The sequence below is a fragment of the Hevea brasiliensis genome, chromosome 18 (assembly GCF_030052815.1).
Source record: "Hevea brasiliensis isolate MT/VB/25A 57/8 chromosome 18, ASM3005281v1, whole genome shotgun sequence".
Classification (NCBI taxonomy): domain Eukaryota; kingdom Viridiplantae; phylum Streptophyta; class Magnoliopsida; order Malpighiales; family Euphorbiaceae; genus Hevea; species Hevea brasiliensis.
Window position 1 is genome coordinate 25718081 of NC_079510.1, and position 26644 is coordinate 25744724.

The 26644-nt window shown below is 34.5% G+C and overlaps 1 protein-coding gene across 2 annotated transcripts; it reads left to right on the plus strand.

Annotated features, from left to right (window-relative positions):
• Nucleotides 1-2268: 2268 nt before the first annotated feature.
• On the plus strand, nt 2269-26125 carry LOC110670551 (vacuolar protein sorting-associated protein 55 homolog). 2 transcript variants are annotated; one of them, XM_021832645.2, is made up of 6 exons: nt 2272-2436; nt 2921-3016; nt 3843-3975; nt 4078-4117; nt 25417-25501; nt 25650-26125. In XM_021832645.2, exons 3-6 carry the CDS (start codon nt 3877-3879, stop codon nt 25837-25839), a joined length of 414 nt encoding a protein of 137 aa, XP_021688337.2. In that variant the 5' UTR covers nt 2272-2436; nt 2921-3016; nt 3843-3876; the 3' UTR covers nt 25840-26125. The 2 variants fall into 2 exon arrangements, with proteins under 2 accessions (XP_021688328.2, XP_021688337.2); XM_021832636.2 differs by lacking the exon at nt 2921-3016 and having other exon boundaries at nt 2269-2436.
• The last annotated feature ends 519 nt before the right edge of the window (nt 26126-26644 follow it).

The window sequence follows — 26644 nt, forward strand, 5'->3', positions numbered from 1 at the left end:
TTTGTGGCGTTCTAAACTTATCAAAGAATCTCTCTTCTACTTATTATTTTATCTTTCTTGTTTTGTTCTTAGTTTTAGTCTATAAATATCAAAACTACAAAAATATTTTCTTTTATCATTTCTTTTTTACTTTGCTGCAAGTTAAGCTAGAAAATACCAAAAGAGTTAAAATCTGACAGAATTCAATTATTGTGTTTTGAGTGTTCTTGCTTGATTTTTATTTATTTTCTATTTTTTTAATGTTATTTTTTTTGTTTCTTTCTCTTAATTCGAATTCCCTTTTTGTTAAATCTGATTGAGTTATTTCTTCCCTCACCAAGGTACATCAGTTATTTTGGTGAGTAAGTTTAGTTTGGTTTGCTTTTCAGTTAGTAATTATAACAATTTGTTGTTTTTGGTTACTGATTTGGTTATCTTTAATTTGATAACCAAATTAATTGAAATAACTAAATTTCTATTATTATAATTTTATTATTTATAATTATTATTTTATAATTTTATAATAATATTTAATTTATAATTACTTTATTATTAATATTAATTCGTATTTATTATTTTTTATAAATAAAAAAGATTATAAATATATTTTTATTAATAATTAATTAATTAATAATAATTAAAATATATATTTCTTTTTTTTTAATTCGGTTATAACTAATAATAGGTAGAATATTTTCGATTCCGATTAAATTAGGCTTTCCCTCAATTTCAACTGGGTTTGATTAATAATTTTATAATCAATTAATAATTTGGCTAATTAAAAATTTATTTTAATTTAGTTCAATTAAACAAATGCTCATCCCTAATTACCTTTTACATTTTGTAAATGAAATATCATTGTTATTTGAAAATATTATTTTAGTGGAGAGGTTAAAATATTTTAAAGGTAAACTATAATTTAGTCAAAGTTTAATAAAAACTATAACTTAATTTTTATATTTTCAAAACTAAACAATTTAGTCTATAAAATTTGTTAAAACTTAACCGAATTAATTGAAATAACTAAATTTCTATTATTATAATTTTATTAATATTTTATTATTTATAATTATTATTTTATAAATTTATAATAATATTTAATTTATAATTACTTTGTTATTTATATTAAATCATATTTATTATTTTTTATAAATAAAAAAGATTATAAATATATTTTTTATTAATAATTAATTAATTAATTAATAATAATTTAAAATACATATTTCTTTTTTTTTTTTAATTCGGTTATAACTAATAATTGGTAGAATATTTTCGATTTCGATTAAATTTGGCTTTCCCTCAATTTCAACAGGGTTTGGTTAATAATTTTATAATCAATTAATAATTTAGCTAATTAAAAATTTATTTTAATTTAGTTCAATTAATCAAATGATCATCCCTAATTACCTTTTACATTTTATAAATGAAATATCATTTTTATTTGAAAATATTATTTTAGTGGAGAGGTTAAAATATTTTCAAGGTAAACTATAATTTAGTACAAGTTTAATAAAAACTATAATTTAGTTTCTATATTTTCAAAACTAAATAATTTAGTTTATAAAATTTGTTAAAACTTATAATTTAGTCCATACTTTTAAAATTTTAATTCAATTACCATTAATTCTAATAAAAATGATCAAAATATCTTTAACTCTATTTTCAACTTGAAGACAAGTTAGTTTCTAAAGTTTTATTTTATTGATAATTTAGCTTCTAAGAAAATAAAATAAAATAAAGTTTCGGGAAGTAAATTATTTTCATATTGCAAATAGAGTTAATGAAATTTTGATTATTTTTTAGAATTAATAGTAACTTATGTTCTATTTGTTTCATGATAAATATTTTCCTGCATATTTTCTGGTATTTGGAATACTCAAAAAAATTGGTAAACTAGTCAAAGTAAAAACTAAATCATTTTTAAGGAAACTGACTTAATATTTTATCTTTTAAATTTTAATAATCATATTAAAATATGAACACACTTATATATACATGAAATAAATACATATAATTAATTTAACATTACAATCAAATAACGAAAAATATTTTTTACATTTTTCGTATATAATTTATTTTTTGTGAAACAAAAAGAACCTTAATTAAAATTTTAATGATATGGACTAAGTTATAAATTTTTGACAAATCTTAAAAACTAAATTACTAAATTTTGAAAGTATAGAAACTAAATCATAAATTTTATCAAACCTCACCCACTAAACTATTGTTTACCTTCTTTGAAAATAAAAAAAAATAAAGACCATTTATTTTTGAAAAATTGAGGACTCACTGACAAAGTATGTCAAGTGTTAGGAGCATTTTGTAAGTTACCCTTTTGAAACTACCTTTCCACTTCTGCTTGTCTGGCTTCACCAAACTGGAGAAGGTGCAAGAGTTCTCGTGGATTTCGTGGATTTTCTGTGCGCAAAAAATTTAAGACCGCAACCGAAATTTCTGGTACGCATCATGCTTCTTCGATCCTTACTTAGTAATTAGAAAAAACTAAGCACTAATTTCATTTTAGTTCCGTTTAATCATCCATTACTCTAAGACGTTTTGATTCACTCTTTTTCATGGTTTTATTTTTCTTTTTGTATTGCATTATTTTGGCATAAAATTCAGGTATAACCAGGATGGAATCCTGACATTGTACAGATTGCTGGGTAAAAGGCTTCTTTTTAATAAAATCTTTTAACGATATTATAATTTGGGATTAAAATTCAACGGGGTTAATGATATTGATGTATAATTGTGATTTTCAGCGCAGATCCACTCATTTCACTTCAAAAAGCTTTTTTTTTTTTAGTTCTTAATTTTTTTTTCCGCTGATTTCATTTTCTAGCAATTTGGTATAATTTTAGTGCATCACCAATTTGGCTTCTAATTTAGCCGTTACTGATAAATGGAATTTTCTGTGTTTATGCTTTGAAACTTCTACCAGTTCTCTTGGTTCTGGGCTAATTTGTTGCTCGTAAACCTTCCAGTTTCTGAAACATTGTCAAAGCAGTGAAGTTGAATGAGTTTTATTGTCTAATAGGTAATTATCAAAGACAAACAAGATATCACATTAGTGAGTGGGATTTGTCAGTGAGATATGAAGTTTGTTTTGGATGGGTTGTAATGCACTTTTTCCGTCGTTCACTCATAATTTTTTTTGTTTAAATTTATTATTCTTGTTATAGTTCATGTCAGAACTCCTAGAATATTATTTGTTGATTACCCTTTCTTGTATTTGGTTATGTTGTGTTCTTTAAACAAGGCTTTCATAACTAGTATGTCAGAGATGATTGATGTGTGGCTTGAGTAGTGTTGTAGATCTGCATTACTTGGAGACAAAGAAATTGCGGATATAATTTGCTTGTTGACAAGAATAAACCAAATTTTGTTTTAGTTAGACTTGTTCTTTCTTTCCTTTTTTTTTTTTTTTTTTTTTTTTGTGGACTTGAAATAAGTTAATCACTTCATCTGGAATGTGAAATTCCTGTTTACTTAGTTTGATCAATGCCATTTTCACTTCCTTTGTGGTTTCATCTATTAAAAAGTTGTCATCAACCAACTAGTTTTACCATGGACACCCACATCCTCTGTATACTGGCGCTGCATTCTTCTTCTTCTTTTTCTTCTTCTTCTTTTATTATTATTATTATTATTATTATTATTATTATTATTATTATTATTATTATTATTATTAATGCTTCTTTAAGTGAAATATTCAAATGAATAATGTAGCTAGACCTCTTACATTCTTAAATATTCTCTGATTTGTTTATGTTGGAGGAATCGGTCTGATTTGCATAATGCTCTCTTCCTTTCTACCTCAATGATTTGTTTCTGGTGTAATTATAGTCTCACCTTCATTTCAGTTGTTTCCATACATGAGGTGAAGCGAATTGGGTGATGGCAGATTTACCAGGTTATGTTCGTTCCTGTTTGCATACTGGGAAGCTTGCTTTCTTGGCTATCTTGGTATCTGGTGGAATTGTATTACAAATTTTGGTGTGTAGTGTTTATTACTACTACTTTCCATTAAATTATTTGCATGCAACAGTCTAATGGGTATCAGTTATAATTTCTTATGCACCATGATTTATATGGCAGGCATGTGCACTGTACAACAATTGGTGGCCTATGCTAAGTGGTAAGTGACTCAGGTTTCCAACACAAGATCGTTATAGTTTGTTTATTTATTTTATAATTTTTGTGGTTGAGGAGTATCTTCTTCTTCACTGTTTTTTATAAGTTTGATTCTTTAGAATTATGATATTTGTTGAATGACTTGCTGCATGATGGCCATGTAATGCAATTAACTAATTACTAATGCGAATATAAGGTTTGTGGTTATTTGGGATCCAAATGTCCTTTCCCCTTCCCTTGAACCATGATCTGGATCTTGCTGTCTGATTCATGGAGCTCTGATGCACTAACTCACCAAAGATGTTGATCCCAAGCATTTTTTTTTTGGGTTTAAAATGCTCCTAATCATGTAAAATGGGATATTTTAGAAAACTTCATCTTTGACTGACTGACTGCCTGTGGTTGTTACATGTTACGTATTATAGGAAGAAGTATAGGAAAGGGAAAAGAAGTATTGGTAGGAAGGTGAGTTAGGGAGTTGGGCTATTGTAACAGATTTTGTTTAAGGATTTGTGAGTGTAAGTGTGTAACTGATTCTGTTGTAAGTCAGTTGTTGACTTTAGAGAAGCAGTTGTCGGGATAGATCTATAAAAAGATCTCAGCTAGCTATCTTGTAATCCATTCCAAGAATTATCAAGAAATACAATCTCTCTTCTCTCAACTCTATTTCTCTTCTGCCTATTTTGTTTCTCTCTCTCTCTTATCTCTATTTCTTCCCTATTTCTTTGTTAGGGTTTCCAAAACCCTAACAATTGGTATCAGAGCTCTACGCATCTGGGCTTTGTTTCCATTTCACTCTAGGGGTGTCGCAACATGGTGAGAAGTGTGGTAGTGGGACAGGATGATGTTAGGATGGCAGTTCTTGAGGAGCAATTCAAGAATTTGCAAGAATTGACTCAGAGGAATGCTGAGGAACTGAAGGAAGTTGGGAAGAATTTTGAGAAGAACCAGGCTCAGTATGAGAAGAAAAATGCAATGTTAGAGCAATTGTTAATGTTGCACTAGAAGGGGAACAGAATTAAGGAAGCACCAGTTCTGAGATAGGGAAAAATAGAGACGAAAACAGCAGAGCTCAATCTACTTCAGTGATTTAGTCAATTCCTGCTCCTGGGGTTCAATCAATTTCTGTAGGAGCGCAACCTATATTATTCGTGGCCCAAACAATTGCTATTCCTGATATTCTTCCTAACACTAATCTTAGGCAATTCTTTGGGTATGATGGGAATGACTCAATTACTTCCTAAAATTGAGTTAGTAACTTGTGATGGGAAGGAGCCTAGGGCTTGGTTAAGGTAGTGTGTCAAGTATTTTGAAGTTTATAGGGTGCCAAATTGTAGAAAGAGATGATTCTCCTTAATTTCAATTAATCTGTACATGGGTGTATATATATACAATTGATTCCTATAATTGTGTTCTACTAATTAGGAAGAAATCCTAAATAAGAAATCCTAAATAGGAATACAGAATACAGAATATACAGAGAAATAATATAGTGATTGACTTTCCATAACATTTCCTCTCAAGTTGGAGCATAGATGTTAATCATGCCCAACTTATTACAAATGTAGTCAATCCTAGTTTCATTCAGAGTTTTTATGAAAATATCTCCTAATTGCTCTCCAGTTTTGATGTGTCCTGTTGAGATGATCTGTTGTTGAATCTTTTCACGAACAAAGTGACAATCAATCTCAATATGTTTGGTCCGCTTATGAAACACCGGATTATAAGCAATATGAAGAGTAGCTTGATTATCACACCACAATTTCGCAGGCAGAGAGGTCTTAAAACCTGTCTCATCTAGTAATTGAAGCATCCATATTACCTCACATACTGATTGTGCCATGGCTTTGTCTTCGGATTCAGCACTAGATCGAGAAACTACACTCTGCTTCTTGCTTCTCCAAGACACCAAATTTCCTCCAACAAAAATGCAATATCCAGTAGTTGACCTCCTGTCAACCTTAGATCCAGCTCAGTCAGCATCTGAAAAACATTCAACATTCAAATGCCCATGATTACCATATAACAAACCTCTTCCTGGAGTGCCCTTCAAATAATACAAGATTTGTCCCAAGGCTTCCCAATGAGCAACAGTTAGGGAAGACATAAATTGACTTACTACACTAACGGCATAAGCAATATCGGGACGAGTGACTGTAAGGTAGTTCAATTTTCCTACCAATCTCCTGTATCTCTCTGGATTTTCAAACAACTCACTATCCCCTGCTAACAGTTGTAAATTTGGAGTCATTGGTGCACTACAAGGCTTAGCACCTAATTTTTCCGTCTTTGTCAATAAATCGAGGACATATTTTCTTTGAGACAAGAAAATACCCTTCTTACTTCACATAACTTCAATACCCAAGAAATACTTTAACAATCCCAAGTCTTTGGTCTGAAACTGAGTTTGGAGGAAGGTTTTAAGAGATGAAATACCTATAGAGTCACTCCCAGTGATGACAATGTCATTCACATAGACTACCAGGAGAATTAGACCAGCCTCAGATTGCCTATAAAATACTGAGTGATCACACTTACTCTTTTGCATACCAAATTCTTGTACTGCTTTACTAAATCTCCGAAACCAGGCCCTAGGACTTTGTTTCAAGCCATAAAGAAACTTCCGAAGCCTACAAATTTTACCCAACTCCCCTTGAGCAACAAACCTAGGTGGTTGCTCCATATACACCTCCTTCTGAAGATCACCGTGAAGGAAAGCATTCTTGATATCCAATTGGTGCAGGGGCCAATCATATGTAGCTGCTAAAGAGATAAACAAGCGAACAGAAGTAAGTTTAGCTACAGGAGAAAAAGTGTCAGAGTAATCAACCCCATATGTCTGAGCATATCCTTTTGCTACAAGACGTGCTTTTAACTTAGCCATAGAACCATCAGGATTTACCTTTACTGTAAATATCCATTTGCAACTAATAGCTTTCTTACCAATGGGCAAAGGCAACAGTTCCCATGTACCATTAGCATCTAAAGCCTCCATTTCCTCTTTCATAGCAGCACACCAGTCAGGATGAGACAGTGCCTCACCAACAGTGTTAGAGATAGGAACAGAGTCTAAAGAAGTAACAAAACACCGAGAACAAGAAGACAATTGATTATAAGAAACAAAAGAAGAGATAGGGTAAGTACATGAACGTTTACCTTTACGAAGAGCAATGGGTAAGTCTATATCAGAATCATGATCAGTATAAGGTACAGGATCTCCCAACGAAGTAGCTGGTGGAGGATCTGAGTCAGAAATCTCCAATCTCCTAGAATAAATATGAACAACGGGAGGTCGAGTAGGTCTAAAGACAGAAGGAACAGGCTGTGGAGAGGACTAGACATTGGTTGGACAATATATATTAAGAGATCATCCTCCTCCCCCTGACTCTCATACATAGATGATTGAGGAAAAAATGGAGTGGACTAAAAAAATGTGACATCTGCAGAAACAAGATAACGATTAAGAGTAGAAGAGAAATAGCGGTACCCTTTTTGCAGCCGGGAGTACCCAAGGAAGACACATTTGAGAGACTTTGGATCCAATTTAGTAACCTGTAGACGAACATCACGCACAAAACAGGTACAACAAAAAATATGGGGTTCAACAGGGAACAAAGATTTTGTAGGAAACAAAGCAGTATAAGGAATATCCTCATTAAGAACAGAAGACGGCATACAATTGATAAAAAAATATGCCGTAGAAACTGCATCCGCCCAAAAGTGTTTAAGAACTTTTATCTAAAAAAGAAGAGCACGAGTTACCTCAAGAAGATGCCGATTTTTTCTTTTGGTCACGCCATTTTGGGATGGGGTATCCACACAGGATGACTGAAGAAGAATGCCATTTTGTGTCATATAAGACTGAAATTGTGCTGAAAAGTATTCTTTGGTATTGTCACTTCTTAATATGCGCACAGAAATATGAAATTGAGTTTTGATTTCATTACAAAAGGCACAAAAGATAGAAAACAACTCATAACGATTCTTCATTAAATATAACTAGGTAACACGAGAGTAATCATCAACAAAAGTAACAAAATAACGAAATCCAGTTTTAGAAGTAACAGAACAAGGACCCCAAGCATCATAATGAACTAACTCAAAAGGGGATGAAGCCTGTTTATTGACTCTAGACACAGAAGGCAAACGATGATGTTTTGCAAACTGACACGACTCACATTCTAAGACTGATAAAGACTGAAACTGAGGACATAGCTTCTTCATGGTAGACAAAGAAGGATGACCCAATCTACAATGAGTTTCAAGAGGTGTTAAGGTACTGGAGCAAATAAGCGACCGCGGTACATGATTTTCTAGAATGTAGAGACCACCTGACTCACGTCCTTTACCAATAATCTGCTTCGTTGTAAGATCCTGAAACAAACACTGGTCAGTAAAAAAGGAAATAGAACAATTTAAGGTACGAGTAAGTTTACTAACAGAAAGCAGATTAAAAGGGAATTTTGGTAGACACAAAACAGATGACAAAGAAATTGACAAAGTTAGGTTCGCAGTTCCAGAATCCATGACACAAGAAGTAGAACCATCAGCTAAAGTAACAGTAGAGAAGGAAGTGAGATTAGACTGAATAGCAGATAGAAGACTAGAATTACCTGTCATGTGATCTGTCGCACCAGAATCAATAACCCATTTGGATGAGGAAGACACAAGGCATGTAGTGGATTTACCTGACTCAGCGATCACAGTGATAGGGAAACTGGTAGGCTTTAGAGATGCCTGATACTGGGAAAACTGTGCAAAATCCTCTGCAGATACCAAAGTAGTTTTCTCAGAGGAAGATACTGTAGAATCCTCTGCTGCCATATTTGCCATCTGTGATTGTTGATTTTTCCCCTGAAGTTGCGGACAATTATATTTTGTATGGCCAAGCTCATGGCAATAATAACAAATGACTCCTCTTGAGTCCTGATTATAACTAGCCTCTCCATTACGCTGATTACTTCTGTTGCCTGTAATTCCTCCTTTACTTCCTCTTCTATTACCCTATTGTCCATTTGGATTATGGCTAATAAGAGCACTACTGGCAGGCTTTAAAGATTGGGTACTCTCTGTACGAAGGACCCGTGTGAACGTTTCATGCAAAGAGGAAATCTCAGAACTGGAGAGAATATGAGATTTAGCAGTCTCATACTCTGAAGGAAGGCCTGTAAGAAAACTCATAACAGCCAGTTGCTCCCGTTGGGTCTGCTGAACTTTCACATCAGGATTAAAAGGAAACAGTACATTAAGTTCCTCATATACCCGTTTAAAATCCATAAAATAAGCCGTGAGAGACTTATCTTCTTTCTCAGCACGGTAGAATGCCTTACAAACATCATAAATACGGGAGATATTCCCTTTACCAGAATACAGAAAATCTAAATAATCCATCAATTCCTTAAAAAATTCACAGTGATTAATTAAACTAATTACCTCACCGTGAATCGAGTTCCGAAATTGCAAAAACAACCGAGCATTCTCCTTTAGCCAAGTTTGTCGTGTATCATCCGTAGGTGGATCTTTAGTAAGGTGATCATCTTTATAAATGCTACGCAAATAGACCCTAACAGTCTTATTTCACTCCAGGTAATTCGAACCATTAAGTTTGTGTTCTGTGATCTTAGTCATCACCGAAATCACATCAGAAATAACATTCTTATTGTCTGCCATTTGTTGAGACAAAGAAAACTAACCGAAATGCTAATCCAAAGTGCTTACAGCAGCAAAATAACCCAAAGTCACAAATCAAGCAAATACTCAAATAGGATCTGAGAGCCAAACCTTAGAAGTCCTTTAATGGTATACTGGATCAGGCAACAGTACATAGTGGTGGAATGAGGGGGTTGATGCGACGCCAGCGATGTTGATTGGAGTCGAAACGGCCGGTCGGCGGCCAAGGTCTCTCCTGAGCTGGGTGGTGAGAACAAATAGTCACCCTAGATAGATGACCTGCTCTGATACCATGTAGAAAGAGATGATTCTCCTTAATTTCAATTAATCTGTACATGGGTATATATATACAATTGATTCCTATAATTGTGTTCTACTAATTAGGAAGAAATCCTAAATAAGAAATCCTAAATAGGAATACAAAATTCAGAATATACAGAGAAATAATATAGTGATTGACTTTCCATAACACAAATAAACAAAAAGTGCAAATTGTAAGTCTGTTTCTTTTGGATAGGGCAGATGCTTGGTTCCACAATTGGAGCCAAGGGGAAGCGAAGTCTTGGGAGGTGTTTGACAAAGGGTTATGCAGTAGATTTGGGTATGAGGGGTTGGAAGATGTAGTAGAGAAGTTTATGAAACTTAGACAAGAAGGAATTGTGGAGGAATATCAAGATGCGTTTGAGGATTTAACGATTAGAATGAAAAGAATTATGCCAGATCTTGGAGAAGCATATTTCCTTTCAGGGTTTGTGGGAGGATTAAAGGATGAAATTAGGTTAATGGTGAGGATGATGAAGCCTGCATCCCTTTCTCAGGCTGTAGAAGTAGCTAGATTGCAAGACAGGTTATTGGACGCTACCAAGAACCAAGAACCTTTACCAATTCTTTCAAACCCTATAAGAACCAAACTAATACCTTTTCTTCAAGCACTACTAATTCTTCAAACTCTTCATTTCAGTCTTCCAAACCTTACTAGTCATATCAGTACCCGCCTAGACCTCCTAATTCTGACCAGCCATCTAAAACCATCTTTACTATTTCCAAATCACAAGCTGTAGGCAGTAGTGGTTCTATTAATCAAACTCCTAGCAACACCAACATTCCTCAGCACCTAATCTAGTTCCAGTGTATCTCAATCAATCAGAAATTTGCCCAAATCCTATTTTAGATGTGGAGATAAATATTTCCTTGGCCACCAATGCAAGCCTAAGACAGTAAATGCAATGTATATGGAGGGCAAGGAATATGATGGCAGTGAGGAAGAATGGCATGAAGCGAGAAATGAGATGGTGGATTTGGGAGCATTGGAGGATACTGCTTTGTCCATTCATGCTCTAGAAGGTTGTCATGGGGCTGATACTGTTTGGATGTTGGGAATCCATAAGAATAGGCAATTGGTAGTATTAATTGATAGTGGTAGTGCCACTAGTTTCTTGGATAAGAAAGTGGCTCAAGAGTTAAAATTGGAGTTGATGCAGGCACCTTATATTGCTATTGCAGTAGCTGATGGAAGAAAATTGGGGTGTGATGTCAACAGTTTAAGTGGAAAATGCAGTCACATGAATTTAATTTTGACTTAAAGATTCTAGAGCTGGTTGGATTTGATATGATTTTAGGAGTGGGTTGGTTGAAAAATCACAATCCTGTGTTGTTTGATTTTGAGGCATCATCTATTACCATTACATTGGAAGGGAATCCAGTTGTTTTGAAGGGCATTGGGGAAGGAGAATTACAGTCAGGTCTATGGCATTCCAATAATCTTCGAGGTAGGAAAGGGAAGGATTTTCAAATTCCATCATTCTGTATTATGGAATCTGAATTACTGGAGCATTCTGTTATGGCTGCTACTGGAACTTCTGTTGTGGATGAAAGATTGGAGTAGTTTCTGCAAAAGTATCACAACATTTTTGAGGAACCTTAGGGATTGCCTCCTTTTAGAAGCCACAATCATGCTATTCCATTGCGGGCTGATGCTTAACTTGTTAACATCAGACCTTATAGGTATCCTCATTATCAGAAAGTTGAGATTCAGAAATTGGTGGCTAATATGCTTTTTTCTTCCATTATACAACCTAGCACTAGTCCTTATTCTTCATGTGTTCTTTTAGTCAAGAAAAAAGATGGTACATGGAGGTTTTGCATTGATTATAGGAGGTTAAATGATTTGACAGTGAAGGATAAATTTCCTATTTTTGTTATAGAGGATTTATTGGATGAGTTAAATGGGGCTGTCATATTTTCTAAAATAGACCAAAGGGCTGTGAGCAAATGGAGACACTATTTGGAGCAAGGTCAGTTCTTCATTAAAATTGACCATGAGAGTATCAAGTGTCTCCTGGAGCAGAGGTTGCATGCAAACCTTCAAAAGAGGGGAATTTCTAAGCTAATTGGTATGGATTATAAGATTTTATATAGTAAGGGCAGTGAAAATAAAGTGGTAGATGCCTTATCGAGGAGACCTGATGAATCTTATTCTCCTGTTTTATAGTTAGTGGTGGTGCCTACTTGGATGCAACAATTAATTGCTAGCTATGAAGGAGATGATAAAGCAAAGAAATTAGTTCAGCAACTTTACTTGGATGGTAATGCTTCTGTTACATATAAGCTACATAATTGGGTGTTATTTTATAAAGATAAGATGTATTTGGGGACTGCAACTTCCTAATGGGAAACATTGTTACAATCTTATCACAATTATGTTGTAGGGGGTTATTCAGGAGCATAGTTGCCAGATTCTCCTAGCCCTCCTAGGTTCTGCCACCCAGATCGCGCGTTAAAAAATGTGAGACATTTGCATTCCAAATCGCTTGAGAATGTGTTCTGGGTCTCTATCAAGTGATCCCATTTCACTATACACAAAATCAAAGAGAAGAAGAAGAAGAAGAAGATCCTATTCATTTCTTCTTATTTTTTCTTATCTTTCTTTTTAATAAAATAAAGGTACGATGTTAGTACACAAAGAAGAAAAAAACGAGGAAGAGAAGAAGTAAGAACAAAGAACGATGAGCAGCAACAGTTGCGAAGCCTTGAGAAAAGGAAGAAAGAGAAACTTTTTAGACGAAGCCTCATATCTCTCATTCGCTCTTTGCATTACTGTTTTAATCTTTGTTGACTTAGGTGATAGTGAATATGGGTTGCTGGTTTCACATACTATTAAGTCTAATATGACCCATTAAGTAATTAAAATGTGTTATACATACCATTGAGTGCTAAATTATAAGGCCCATTAAATGTCAATTAAAAGCTCATTCTATTTAAAATACTATTATTTTTTAGAATTTAATTGATAAAAAAATTTAATAGTATATCATAAAAAAATTAGATTTTTGAAAATTTCTTTTACTAATATTAATCTTGTAAAATATATACATCATAAAAAATTTACAAATTATGAAAAAAAGAAATTATTTTATTGGTTGTTTGTAGAATAGCGACTATATTAATTAATTGTAATTTCTGTATTGCGAATTGAATTGATATAATCCATGTATCGCGTTCTAAATTAACGTACCAACTAAGTTTACCCCCTGCGTACCATATATTTAGCTAAGCGGTGAATCGCGTACCCGTATTACGATCCAAGACGTTCCGCGTTCAAAGTAACTATGTTCAGGAGTCAATGCTACTTATTTAAGATTAAAGCAGTATTTTTTTTTCTTGGCCAAGAATGCTCAAAGACGTTATGATATGGGTGAAGGGCTGTGATACTTGTGCGAGGTGTAACCGTGTAAGGGAGAGACTTGTGCATATCTAGGATTATTGCAGCCTCTTCCAATTCCAACACAGGCATGGCAAGAGATGTCCATGGATTTTATTGAAGGACTTCCTAAGTCCAAGGGGAAGGATACAATCTTGGTGGTTGTGTGTAGATTGACTAAAGTGGGTAATTTTCTTCCTCTGTCTCATCCTTATTCAGCTGCTGCAGTAGATACTGTCCTTAAGCTTCATGGTATTCCTCAAGTAATAGTTTTTATTAGCCTATTTTGGTAGGACCTGTTCAAGTGTGTTGGAATTAAATTGGCTTTCAGTTCTGCATACCTTTCACAGTCAAATGGGCAGACTGAGAGAGTCAATCAATGCATTGAAGCTTATTTGAGGTGTATGGTGCATTTGAAGCCTTCCACATGGACTACTTGGTTGCCTCTAGCTGAATGGTGGTATAATTCTTCTTTTCACAGTGCTATTAAAATGTCTCCTTTTGAGGCACTTTATGGATATGCTCCACAATTTTTACCCATGGGATCTTTAGGAGATTTGAAGGTGGGGGCAGTAGTAGAATTTCTGCAGGATAGAAAGCAATTTACTACTTTGTTGAAAGAAAATCTGCTTCAAGCTCAGAATAGAATGAAGCAACAGGCTGACAAGGGAAGGTCTGAAAGAGAATTTTCTGTTGGAGTTTGGGTTACTCGAGTCTGCAACCCTACAGACAAGCATCTGTGGCTTTGAGGCAGAATTTAACACTATCTGCCAAATATTATGGTCTCTTCGAGATTGTTGCTAGAATTGGTTATGTTGCTTACAAGCTGGACTTACCCTCTTTTTCTGCCATTCACCTGTTTTTCATGTTTCTCTCTTAAAGAAGAAACTTGGAGCAGCAATAACTCCAATTACAGACTCTCCTACTTGTATAGACGATCAGCTCGAAGTTTATCCTGAGAAACTCTTGCATACAAGAGTCATCTTCCGGGGTGACCAGCAAGTGGGACAAGGCCTTATCAAGTGGATGCATTTACCTGAAGAGGATGCCACTTGGGAAGATAGAAGTTTTATCAATCCTCAGTTTCCAGATTATTCACTTTCTTGGGGACAAGAAAGTGCTCATGGAGGGGGTATTGTTACGTATTATAGGAAGAAGTATAGGAAAGGGAAAGGAAGTATTGGCAGGAAGGTGAGTTAGGGAGTTGGGCTGTTGTAACAGATTCTGTTTAGGGAGTTGTGAGTGTAACTGATTCTGTTGTAAGTCAGTTGTTGACTTCAGAGAAGTAGTTGCTGGGATAGATCTATAAAAAGATCTCATCTAGCTATCTTGTAATCCATTCCAAGAATTATCAAGAAATACAATCTCTCTTCTCTCAACTCTATTTTTCTTCTCCGTAATCTGTTTCTCTCTCTTACCTCTATTTCTTCCCTATTTCTCTGTTAGGGTTTCCAAAACCTTAACAGTACAATAGGAAAAATGGATTGAAATGAATTTGTTACTTTCAGCCTAAAAAAAAAAAAAGAGAGGAAAAGAATAATGTCAATTATGCAAGGATTTGTGATCATTGGTTTTATATATGATTCAGAATTTAGGAGAAATAGATAAGAGCCCCTGTATGATTATGATAATGCATGGATGTGAATAAGAGAACTTGTCCATCTGAGTACGATAGATTTAGGAATGCAGAATATTGGAATGTTACTAGGAGTTAACAGAGTTGCTGGACGTGATTGGTAGGAGGAAGTTACTGTGCTTCAATTTATTAGACAAAATAGATGCAAGGGAAATTGAAGGAAATTGGGATTGCACGCTATAAACTTTGGTACCTGAGGGTTGGTAAGAGCAAAAAATAGAGTGGAATAGATAAGAGTTCAAAAGATGCAATAGTTCGGTGAATATAATTAAGAGAAAATAATCTTGGTCTAGCTAGTTCTTGGAGGAGAGATGAATGATGTTAGTAGTGCATATGCCCTGCTAGTCAAATTGGAGGAGGTAAATTAGCAATATTATTTGGAGAACATGTACCACATCATTCAAGGCATATCTAGTAACAAGATCTTCTTTGTTGGAGGAGATCTCAGTAGGATACCAGCAAGTATAATGAAGAAATAGGATGATCCTAGAAGCTATGATTTTAGAAGATGAATGAAAAGCTATTTTGGATCTTACCTAGTATATGATCTATTTTAAATAAACAACTGATGTCAAAAGAGGGAAGCTCATTTTATTACTATGAAAAACAAATGTCAATCAAATAAAATTCTTTCTCATAGAAGTTGCCCTAGTGATTTTGCTTATGAACAAGGAAATCAAGAATTGTATCTTTTACCATTACTAATTTAGGCTATTGTATATTTTTTGCAATTTTAAAAATATTTATTCTAACAATAACACATTGGGCTATCAAGGAGTTTATTTTCTTCCTACACAGTAATTAGGATCATTTATGGTGCGCTCGGTAAGTTTGTTATCTTCTGGTTTTTGGTTTCACTAAAACGAAAAAATGATTTTCAAATTTTCTTTTTACTATTTTAGAACTCACTTTTCTCTTAACGTTACTACTTTTTTTCCCCCTCTCTCCTTACTTGGTCTATTCCCTCACGTGGAAACATGGTTGTTCTTCCTCCCTACCACCAACAGCAGTCAGAATTTCTTTTAATACACCTCCATCTTAGCACAGCACAACACATGTATGCGTGTCCAAAAACCACCAAAGACTAGCAGTTAGGAAGGGAGGAGAGTGGGGGTGAGCAAACAGTCAGTTTAGTTCAAAACCGAACCGAACCGAACCGAAAAACATCGAAAACTGAATTTTTAAGAAAAATGAAAACTAAACTGAACCGATTATATCATATACACTGAATCGAAATAAACAGAAATAATTCGGTTCGGAAAATTGGTTTTCTCAGTATACAATTTCATATTCACCATCACAAACACAAATACAATAATTTATTGATTTCTTCTCAAATTTACAATTTCACAATGCAATCAACAAACAAATTAAATCTAAACAACTGTACACATTTTTAATTTCACAAATTTCAACAAATGACACAACTGTACAGATTTAGATTTACACTTTCACAATTCAATCAACAAGCAAATTGAATCTAAACAATAAAGTACAAATCAAATATCAAATTCAAGTCAACAAACCTTAACAAGCATCACTGCTATGGAGGACTGCCTGCTATTAGGGCTTGGATTTGACACCTATGGGGCAAGGTCACGATGGAGGCATGCAGGCTGTTAAGGGCGGCATGGCTGCATGTGAGGGGCAAGCGAAGTAGACATGGGCAAGATAGGCAGATGAGGTCAACGGTCGCGTGGAAGAAGAAGAAGAGGAAGAAGAAGAAAGAGAAGAAAACGGTGAAGAAAGAAGAACCAGAAGAGATGAAGAGAAGAAGATGAAGAAGAAAGGGCAAACAGTAAGCAGAGGACAAGAAAACTGAAGTGAAGAAACAGAGGAAGAGGAATGGCTGAGGGAGAAAAATAACATTTATATAATGGTAAGGTGTAGTAACCTGTAACCCTATAGCAAAACAGTGAGTTTTATAGAAGTTTGGTTCAGTTCAGTTTTTTCGATTTTTTAAATATAAAAATGAACCAAAAAAACCAAAAATTATATTTTTTGAAACCAAAACGAAATGAATTTTATACAAAACCGAACCGAATTTCTGAATTAAATCATTTCAGTCAGTTTATTTAGTTCAAACCGAATTATGCTCACCCCTTGAGGAGAGGGGGGATTTAAATTGCTTGCAACGGCCATTGTAATTACTGAGGCAAGCTAGGATTTAACCTAGAAATGGAAAAATTTGAAAGAAAAGAACAGAGTGAAGTTGCAAAGAAAAGATGAGAGAAATTGAAATTGTAGGAAGCTAGGAAAAATAGAAGGCAGAAGTTGAAGATGGCAATTGAAAGAGATTAAAGCAACAGCACGTCTGCAATTATATTTGGGAGATAGGAGAACTCTTATCTTTTACAACTGATTGATTAGGCTTCATTCCTCTATCAAGAAATGATTAAGAAGAGAAAATTAAAAGTAATAGGAAAAGGGAAAGATAAGAGATATGGGAAGAAAATTTCCAAAAGTGCTGTTAATTAAAATTGGTAAATTGTTGGTTAAGTGAGAGAAGAGGGAGAGAAGGCATGTTAGAAGACAATAGAAACTCTGAATGACTGGAAAAAATAAAAAAAAAGATTTGGTTTCGTTATTTTCATTGCATGTTTTAGAAGTATTTATTGAAAAAGTATATAGAAAAAAAAAAAACAACTTCTAGATGAATGTGTTTTTATTTATTTTTATTTTTTTTAGAGCAAAAAAAACAAAAAAAAATTAATGATACTGAATGATACCTTAGTAATTGTAAATTTTAATTTCTTTATGTAAATGATGTGGGGTTATGGCATATTTGGGCTTTAGTTGGTTATGAAGGTAAAGTTTGCTTTAGATGTGAGAAAACAAAGCTTCAGTGTTGGTGTGAAAAGCAGCATTAGTCACTGTTATCGGGATGTTGTTTCCACAAATTTGTAGCTTGATAACCTTGATTAACTGTCATACACATTTGAAAAACCTTGTGACTACCGAGCCCCTCCACACCAGGATGAAATGGAAACCTCTAAGTTAGGTGCTGCTAGATTATATAACAGCAACCCCAAAAACCTAATATCACTTCAAGGAGCCACCCTTTTGCAACGTGATCTTTGTGTAATTGAGATTGATTCCTTGACCAGGGCTTAGTCAAGATTGTGGTAGTCTTTCTTTTCACTTGCTATTTTCCCAATTAAAACATCTACTTTCTTTTCCTTTTCATGAGTGTCGTTTATGGAAAAGGAAAAGTAGAAAACTAATTCCAACATAGAATTAAATCCTCGAATTTGGACATTTGGTAGATGCAGGACAGTGCTAAACAGAATCTTCTACAACTGCCCAACTCCCTAACTCACCTTCCTACATATACTTCCTTTCCTATTGTTGTAACATACAGGCTGCAGGTCTTAGAATTATTGTTGAAATTTGATGCTTTGTGAAGACTAAAATGAGCAGGAATTTAGTTGGGAAATTAGGGTTTATTATGGTTTATGTTTAGGAAGTAAAATTAAACTTGAAGTAGGGGTTTGTGGGCTGTTTGCATGGGTGAAGCGGGCACAATGAAAAAAAAAAAAAAAATAGTCTAGGCTTCACACAAGCAGTCTGAGGCATCACAGTTAAGAGTAGAGTTGCATCACACAACTCAAAGGTAGAAATTACAGGAATTCTCATTAATAAAAAATGGAGGATAAACATTACAAATATGGGTATTTATAGACTCAAAAAGTAATTCTTATCCTTCAATGATTTGGATTCAAAAAAAGTAAACCTTTAGTAATCCAAAAAGTAATCGCAAAAAAGTAATCCGTAAGGAACAAGAACCCAAGTAAAGACTCCCATAGAAAAATCTAGATCTGTCTAGAAAATCTGAAATTACAAAAATTCCGTGTCTTCTACAAAGTGAAAATTCTAAAAATTTTATAGGCAATCAAAACAATACTAGTTAAGCTTGTATTTAAGTTCCCAACAATGCTTTTCGCCATCAAAGTGCCAAATAAGTTTTGAATTAGCTTGGGCATGTCTTTTCTACATATGTTTCCATCATACTCCATCATTTGTTTACGAACCATAAGTGAATAAAAAATATATAAGAAAAAGGAAAAACCACAATCATGGATTTCCAATCCCAAATTTACAAGGGGATGGAAAATGGAGTAACTATGGTAAATAAATGGATGTGGAGGTGGTTGCACAATTAACAAAGTCCTGCAAGAGCTGAAGGTAGTAGCCCATCTTTGAGTGAAGTTTAATGGTGGAATGAAGGAGTGCAATGAGCTAGATGTTGTAGAATTCGACCTAAATGCTAAAGAGGAGATATTGTTGATTAGTGTATGCTATTCAAAAAAGAGGTTGGGATATGATTAGTGACACTAGAATCAAATTTCTGAAAAAGCTTTGGACAGTAGAAGAGGGGAAGAATGACTACAGATTAGTGTGGATAAAGGGAAGGAAATGTTGAGATTTTAATCAACTCAATGTTAAAAAAATAAAGATCTTAAAATTGTGATTGTGGGGGAAGAAATTAAGGAAAGGTGAAGTTATTTTGATAAGCTCTTTTATGGAAGCCACAAGGATAATCTTGTTGAATTTAAATGTCAAATCTATTTGGGGTATTAATGAGTTTGGAAACTTTAAGAAAAATGAAGATAGGAAAACACATGGCCTTCATGGGATTATTACAAATGTGACCTCTAATATATAGTTAGTTTTTGTTATTTTCCCAATGTTTAAAATCAATTTGAGGCCTCAGCAATTTAAGAATTTCAATCAATGCTAATGGTCCCAAATTAACTGAAAATGATGTATACAAATTGTGAGCAACGAAGTGATTTGTTCATCTAAGAAGTAAACAGATACAAGGATGCTAAAACTTATGTGTGAAAGTACAAGAAATGTCCAGATAAATAGTACAATTGTATGATTATGGAAACAGGATCCATTTGAGGAATAGTGAGGGATGGATGATTGAGATGTTTAGATCAGCTCTTGTGATGTATCATTAGATGTGCTAGTACAGAAGATTTGACACATACAAATTACAAGGTTGACGAAAACAAAAGGTGATACAATGTCAAGTTAACCATAAGGATTTAGCATCACTAGAATTTTTAGAATGTGCTGAATGGGGAAAAAGAGATCTATACAGTACTTCAACCAGATTGAGATTGAGGTGCTGAGTTGATTGCTATTATTGTCATGCAGTCTGTGTGTGTTTTCTTAAAACTATTTTCTGAATCCTTATAATATCTTCTCTTCTTCTAATCTTCTTTCCTTCTCAAACCAAACACCCCCTCCCCTTGCTTTTTACTACATTGTGTTGACAAATTAAGTATATGTTTGTCAAACCATGTACAAATAGGGCACGGTTCCACATTCCTTGTTTGACGCATTCAAATACCTTTGCCATAGAAGCATATTGCATTTTAAGCAACCTATCGTGGTGGTATCATCTTGTGGTTCTATATTAGTTTTAATTTTTGGAACTAAAATTGATGTGTTTTTCCGTTAGGGTTCTTGTGGTTCTGTTTACATTTTGTCATATTGGACGAAAGCATTACATTTAATTATCTTGTATCCTTTGGAATGTATATTTTCTCTTTTCAGAATAGTTGTCTTCTTCTATTCATCTTTATCTTGCATATGACAAGTCTTACCATAGTTTATAAATTTTATATGCATTGAAATGGAGAAGGAAGTTGCTGTTAGGGTTTGAGAACTCTAACAGAAAAGAATTGAAGAGTAGAGAGGAGAGAGAGAGAGAGAAGAGAATAGAGAGTAGTTATTGTATTTCTTGTAAATTCAGGAATGAATACAAGAAAGATATAGCTGAGTTATTCATACAACAACTATCTCATAACTGCCATAGCTATCTCATCTTGCCAACTGTAGAACAGCTCACTTGCCAACTACAGAACAACTGGCTCCCTAACAACTCATTCACATTTTTCGCTAATTCCTTACTTCCCCAACTTCTAGAATATCTAATCATATTCTCTTATATTTCTTTCTATAATACGTAACAATACCCCCTCCTTTAGCACTTTCTTGTCCCCAAGAAAGGGAGACTTCAGGAAATTGCCCTTCAGTAAAGCTTCTATCTTCCCAAGTGGCATCCTCTGTTGACAGATTAAGCCATTTAATAAGTCCCTGTTCCACTCTCTGGTCTCCTCTTTCAATTATCTTGGTCTGCAAAACCTGGTCAAGAACAACTTTAATCTGGTCATCTTGCATAACAGGTAAATCAGTAGCAACCACCACACCATCCCCAATCTTCTTCTTAAGCATGGATACATGGAAATCAGGGTGAATGGTAGCTATTGGAGGTAAGTCTAATTGATAAGCAACTTTCCCAATCTTAGCAAGAATTCTGAATGGCCCATAAAACTTAGCAGAAAGTTTAAGGGTTTGTCTGACAGATACTGAAGTCTGCCTATAAGGCTAAAGTTTCAGATACACCCAATCCCCAACAACAAATTCCCTCTCAGTTCTCATCTTGTCAGCTTGCTGCTTTATCCTATGCTGGGCCACTTGTAAATTCTCCTTTAAGACATTATTAAGATGCTATCTCTCTTGTAACAATCTCCCTACAGCCCCAACTGATGAATCAAGAGTAAAATTTTCATGAAACAGAGGTGGAGCATACCCATACAGTGCTTCAAATGGAGTTATCTGAATAGCACTTTGATAAGAGAAATTGTACCACCATTTTGCCACAGGTAACCAAGAGCTCCAATTAGTAGGCCTCAAATGAACCATGCGCCTCAAATGAACCATGCACCTCAAATAATTCTCCACACATTGATTAACGCTTTCAGTCTGCCCATCAGACTGAGGGTGATAGGCAGAACTAAAATTAAGTTTAATTCCCATACTTCGAAACAATTCTTGCCAAATTAAGCTAGTAAACACCTTAAAATGGATAAATGAAAAGTTTGGCTACAGAAACAGCAGAAAATGGATGTGCTAGTGAAATAAAATGGCCAAATTTAGTAAATCTGCAAACAACTACCAAAATAGTGTCTTTCCCCTTTGACTTGGGCAATCTTTCAATAAAATCCATAGACACCTGCTGCCAAGCTTGAGTAGGAATTGGTAGAGGTTGTAATAATCCTGGAGAAGCACAGTGCTCTCCCTTACATCTAGCACAAGTATCACAGGTACGAACCCACTGCATGACATCATTAAGCATTGCAGGCCAAAAAAAAATTTTCTTTAATTTCAAGTAAGTAGCATGAACACCTGAATGGCCTCCCACTGCTGAACTATGATAAGATTTCAACATCTGTCTCAAATTGGTAGTAGTCTCCACATACATTCTATCTTTATAATACAAAATACCATTCTTCAATTGATACCCAAAAACTGCATCCTTATCCAACTAACAACTGCTGGATTAAGTTAGAGGCTTTCCCATCATTTTCATAACTAGCAATTAGCTTTTGCATCCAAAACCATTGAATGCATAGCATAAGAATGAGAATCCACATCAACACACCTTCTGGATAAAGCATCTGCCAGCTTATTTTCAATGCTCTTTCTATACAAAATTTTGTAATCCAGACTTACTCAACTCAACTCAACTAAGCCTTTATCCCAAAAATTTGGGGTCGGCTATATGGATTCGCTTTTTCCACTCTGAACGATTTTGGGTTAAATCCTCAGAAATATGTAATGCTTCTAAGTCATGTTGTACTACTCTTCTCCAAGTCAATTTAGGTCTACCCCTTTTTTTCTTTATATCCTCTAATCTAATGTGCTCTACTTGTCTAACTGGAGCCTCGTAATCCAGACTTAGCAACTTTGAAATACCCTTCTGCTGCAAATTGTTATGTAACCTTTGCTCCAAAAGATACTTGATGCTTTCATGATTAGTCTTAATAAAGAACTGCCCTTGCTCCAAATAATGTCTCCATTTGCTGACTGCAAAAGTAATAGCCAATAATTATTTTTCATATACTGACATAGCCCGACTCCTAGGACCAAAAGCCTTAGAAATATAGGCAATTGGATGCCCTTGCTGCTATAAAACTGCACCCATTCCCTAATTGCTTGCATCAGTTTCCACAATAAATGGCTTAGAAAAATTAGGAAGAGCAAGGACTGGTGCTTCAGACATCTATCTTCTCAAAGCATCAAATGTTGTTTGGGCTGCCTTGTTCCAATGAAAAGAATCCTTCTTTAATAATTCAGTAAGAGGCCTATAGATAATGCCATAGTGCTTAACAAATTTCCTATAATACCCTGTGAGGCCTAAAAAACTTCTGAGTTCTTTAACAGACGAATGCACAGGCCAATCAACCATTGCAGCCACCTTCTTAGGATCTGTAGGTACCCCTGCCCTTGAAATTATATGCCCCAAGTATTAGTAGCTGTAGCAGTACTGCCTACTGATTGTTGTTAGGTTTTGAGGCTGCTGTGGAAGTATTAGTAGCTGTAGCAGTACTGCCTACTGATTGTTGCTTGGTTACAATGGGGTTGAGTTTATTTTGGGAATCAAAATTTGGTGGTTTAGGAGGGTATTGATAGGTTTGATAAGGTCTGGAATACTGGAAAGAAGAAATGGAATGAGTTGTTGGACTATTAGTTATGGCTTTGAATTTGGAAGAATTAGTTGCAGATCCAAGTTTCTTGGTGTTTTCTAACAACTGTTCTTGCAATCTAGCTATTTCCACAACTTGGGAAAGAGTGATAGGTTTCATCATCTTTACCATTAATCTGATTTCATCTTTTGAACCTTCTATAAATCCTGACAAAAAGTAAGATTCCCCCAAATTAGGTAATAGCCTCTCCATCCTTATTCTTAAATCCTCAAACTCATCTTGATACTACTCCCCACTGTCCCTTGCTGTCTCAGTTTCATAAATTCCTCCACTATATCTTCTAATCCATCCTCCCCAAACCTACTACAAATTTCCTTCTCAAATTCCTCCCAAGAATGTCTCTTTTTTCCCAATTGTGAAACCAAGCATCATCCCTATCAAGCAAGAAAAGACTTGCTGATTGCACTCTTTGATCATGAGGGACTCTATATACCTCAAAATGCTTAACACATTTTCTCAACCAAGCCCTAGGTTCTTTACCTTCAAAAGTAACTAATTCAATTTTAGGCAATAATGGAGACATACCACCCATGTCAGGAATAGGTAATAATCCCCTATTATCTGCAGGAATTGACTGGATTACAGGAACTGAATGTACCACAGGAACTGGCTGCACTACAGCGTTAGATTGCATTCCCCTGTTTTGGACTCTGCTTCCACCCTCATTTGAATTGATGCTGCCTTCATTCCTTTCCACCACATGATGATCATCATTTGTCGCAAGTCCTCTAGAATGGCATTATTTGTTAAAGAAGTCTTGTTTAATTCCTCTTTCATCTCCTTCTTGAAATCATTCAGTTCCTCAGCATTCCTCTGAGTTACTTCCTGCAAATTTCTCATTTGCTCCTCCAATTCTGCAATCCGTACCATCTCTGGGCCAACCACAACAGACCTAGTCATGGCTGCGACCCTTCAGAAAGAATTCCCCACTAGTTTCTTGGATGCAAAGCTCTGATACCAATGTTAGGGTTTGAGAACTCTAACAGAAAAGAATAGAAGAGAGAGAGAGAGAGAGAAGAGAAAGAGAGTAGTTATTGTATTTCTCGTAAATTCTGGAATGAATACGAGAAAGATATAGCTGAGTTATTTATACAACAACTATCTCATAACTGCCTCAGCTGTCTCATCTTGCCAACTGTAGAACAGCTCACTTGCCAACTACAGAACAGCTGGCTCCCTAACAACTCATCCACATTTTTCCTCAATTCCTTACTTCCCCAACTTCTAGAATATCTAATCATATTCTCTTATATTTCTTTCTGTAGTACGTAACAGTTGCCTACCTTGCTTGTGTGATTGTTGCTGCCCTTTGGATTAAAATGTTTTTAGCCAAATTCATTGGTCCCTAAACATATGGGCTAAAGTTATCTTATTTTATATATGTTCCCATAAAATCTGGTTATTTTATTCTCATTTTATTCTATTTTTTCATTCTTTTCCAAATGGTGGGTGGAGATTTATTATGTGGTTTAGAGTCAACTGATTTGCGGCATGGAAACAGTTTCGATATAAACTTTTCCTACTGAATCCTGTAATGCATTTTCGGTTGTTGCTACAGCCGGCCAATAGTTCCTGTTATGCTGGTGGGGAGGCTTCACGTTTCTTTCTGGTGTCTTGAGTAATTGGACTAATGGAATGGAAAAGAAAATATATGAATCCTTTTTATATATGTGATGGATTACAGGCTTGAAATTATGCATGTTGACAGCAATATTTTCCTTTTTCTCTTGCAGTGATAATGTATGTGCTTCTTCCTATGCCTTTGCTGTTCTTTGCTGGCTCTGATAGTTCTTCCCTTTTTTCAGAATCTGATAACAGGTTAGACTCTATTGCTCAAGTGATTCCAGATTAAGATTTGACTTTTTCTTTGTAAAAAAGTGAAAAAAAAAGAGTGCTTTAGAAAAAAACAATGCATGAATGACTATTTTCAATAATTATTCGCACTTATCAATGATTGATGAAACAGCTGGGTCAATGCGACTAAGTTCTTGACTGGTGCCTCAGTAGTTGGAAGCATTGCAATACCAGCGATTTTAAAGCATGCTGGTGTCATTGGCTGGGGAGCACTAGCAATGGAGCTTTCTTCGTTTTTTGTCTTTGTGATAGCCATAATGTGCTACATAGGCATGAATGATGATGGTTACAGCATGCTCTAAAAATGTCTCTTTGTTTGTAAACAGGTGCTACTTTTTTAGTGCCATTTCATGATTTCATATGTTGTTTTTACATGGTAAGCAAATTCGATGCTCTTATTCTAGTTGGATGACATTCTTTGTGCATAATTGTTGCCTTTGAGTTAAAGGTTTTCAAAATTGTTTGTCTTGTAGAAAAACTTGTCAGAAATGAACAGGCAAACCATATTCTGTGATCTCTGTAAGAAATGATACTGCTCGAGATTGAATGAGTGAATCTAAATTGATAAAAGCTTACTGTTACGCTGAATTCACAGGATTTGGAATGTGTTTTAGGATCATTCAAACATGTTGTAGGGTTAATTTTAACTTTTTTTTTTCCTGGTTTTTTTTTTTGAAATAAATCACACGCAATAAAAGAATTGAATTAAATTTTTACAATCGTGCAGTTTTTTGCTTTTTTTTTTTTTAAATAAATTAATTTTTTAAATTAAAATAATTAAATCCTTTCACTTATTATGTAACCAAACATGAAATGTAACATAAAAAAATAAATTAATTAAACTGGATGCTTGCAAATTTTAAATTTTCAAATAGGTTGTTACATGGATTTTAAAGTTAGTTTTTTTTAATCACTGTTTAACAAATGTACTTATATAAGCCAATTGGATAAAAAATGTCACATCTTTGTGTCAATTTATGCTTATATCTATACCTTTTAATTTTGTGTTAAAAATTCGCGTCTACGACATTTGCTACAATTCTAATTAATTTTGTCAAAAAGTGAAATCTGCCACATAAGCTAATATGCGACATTTTTCTCTGTTTT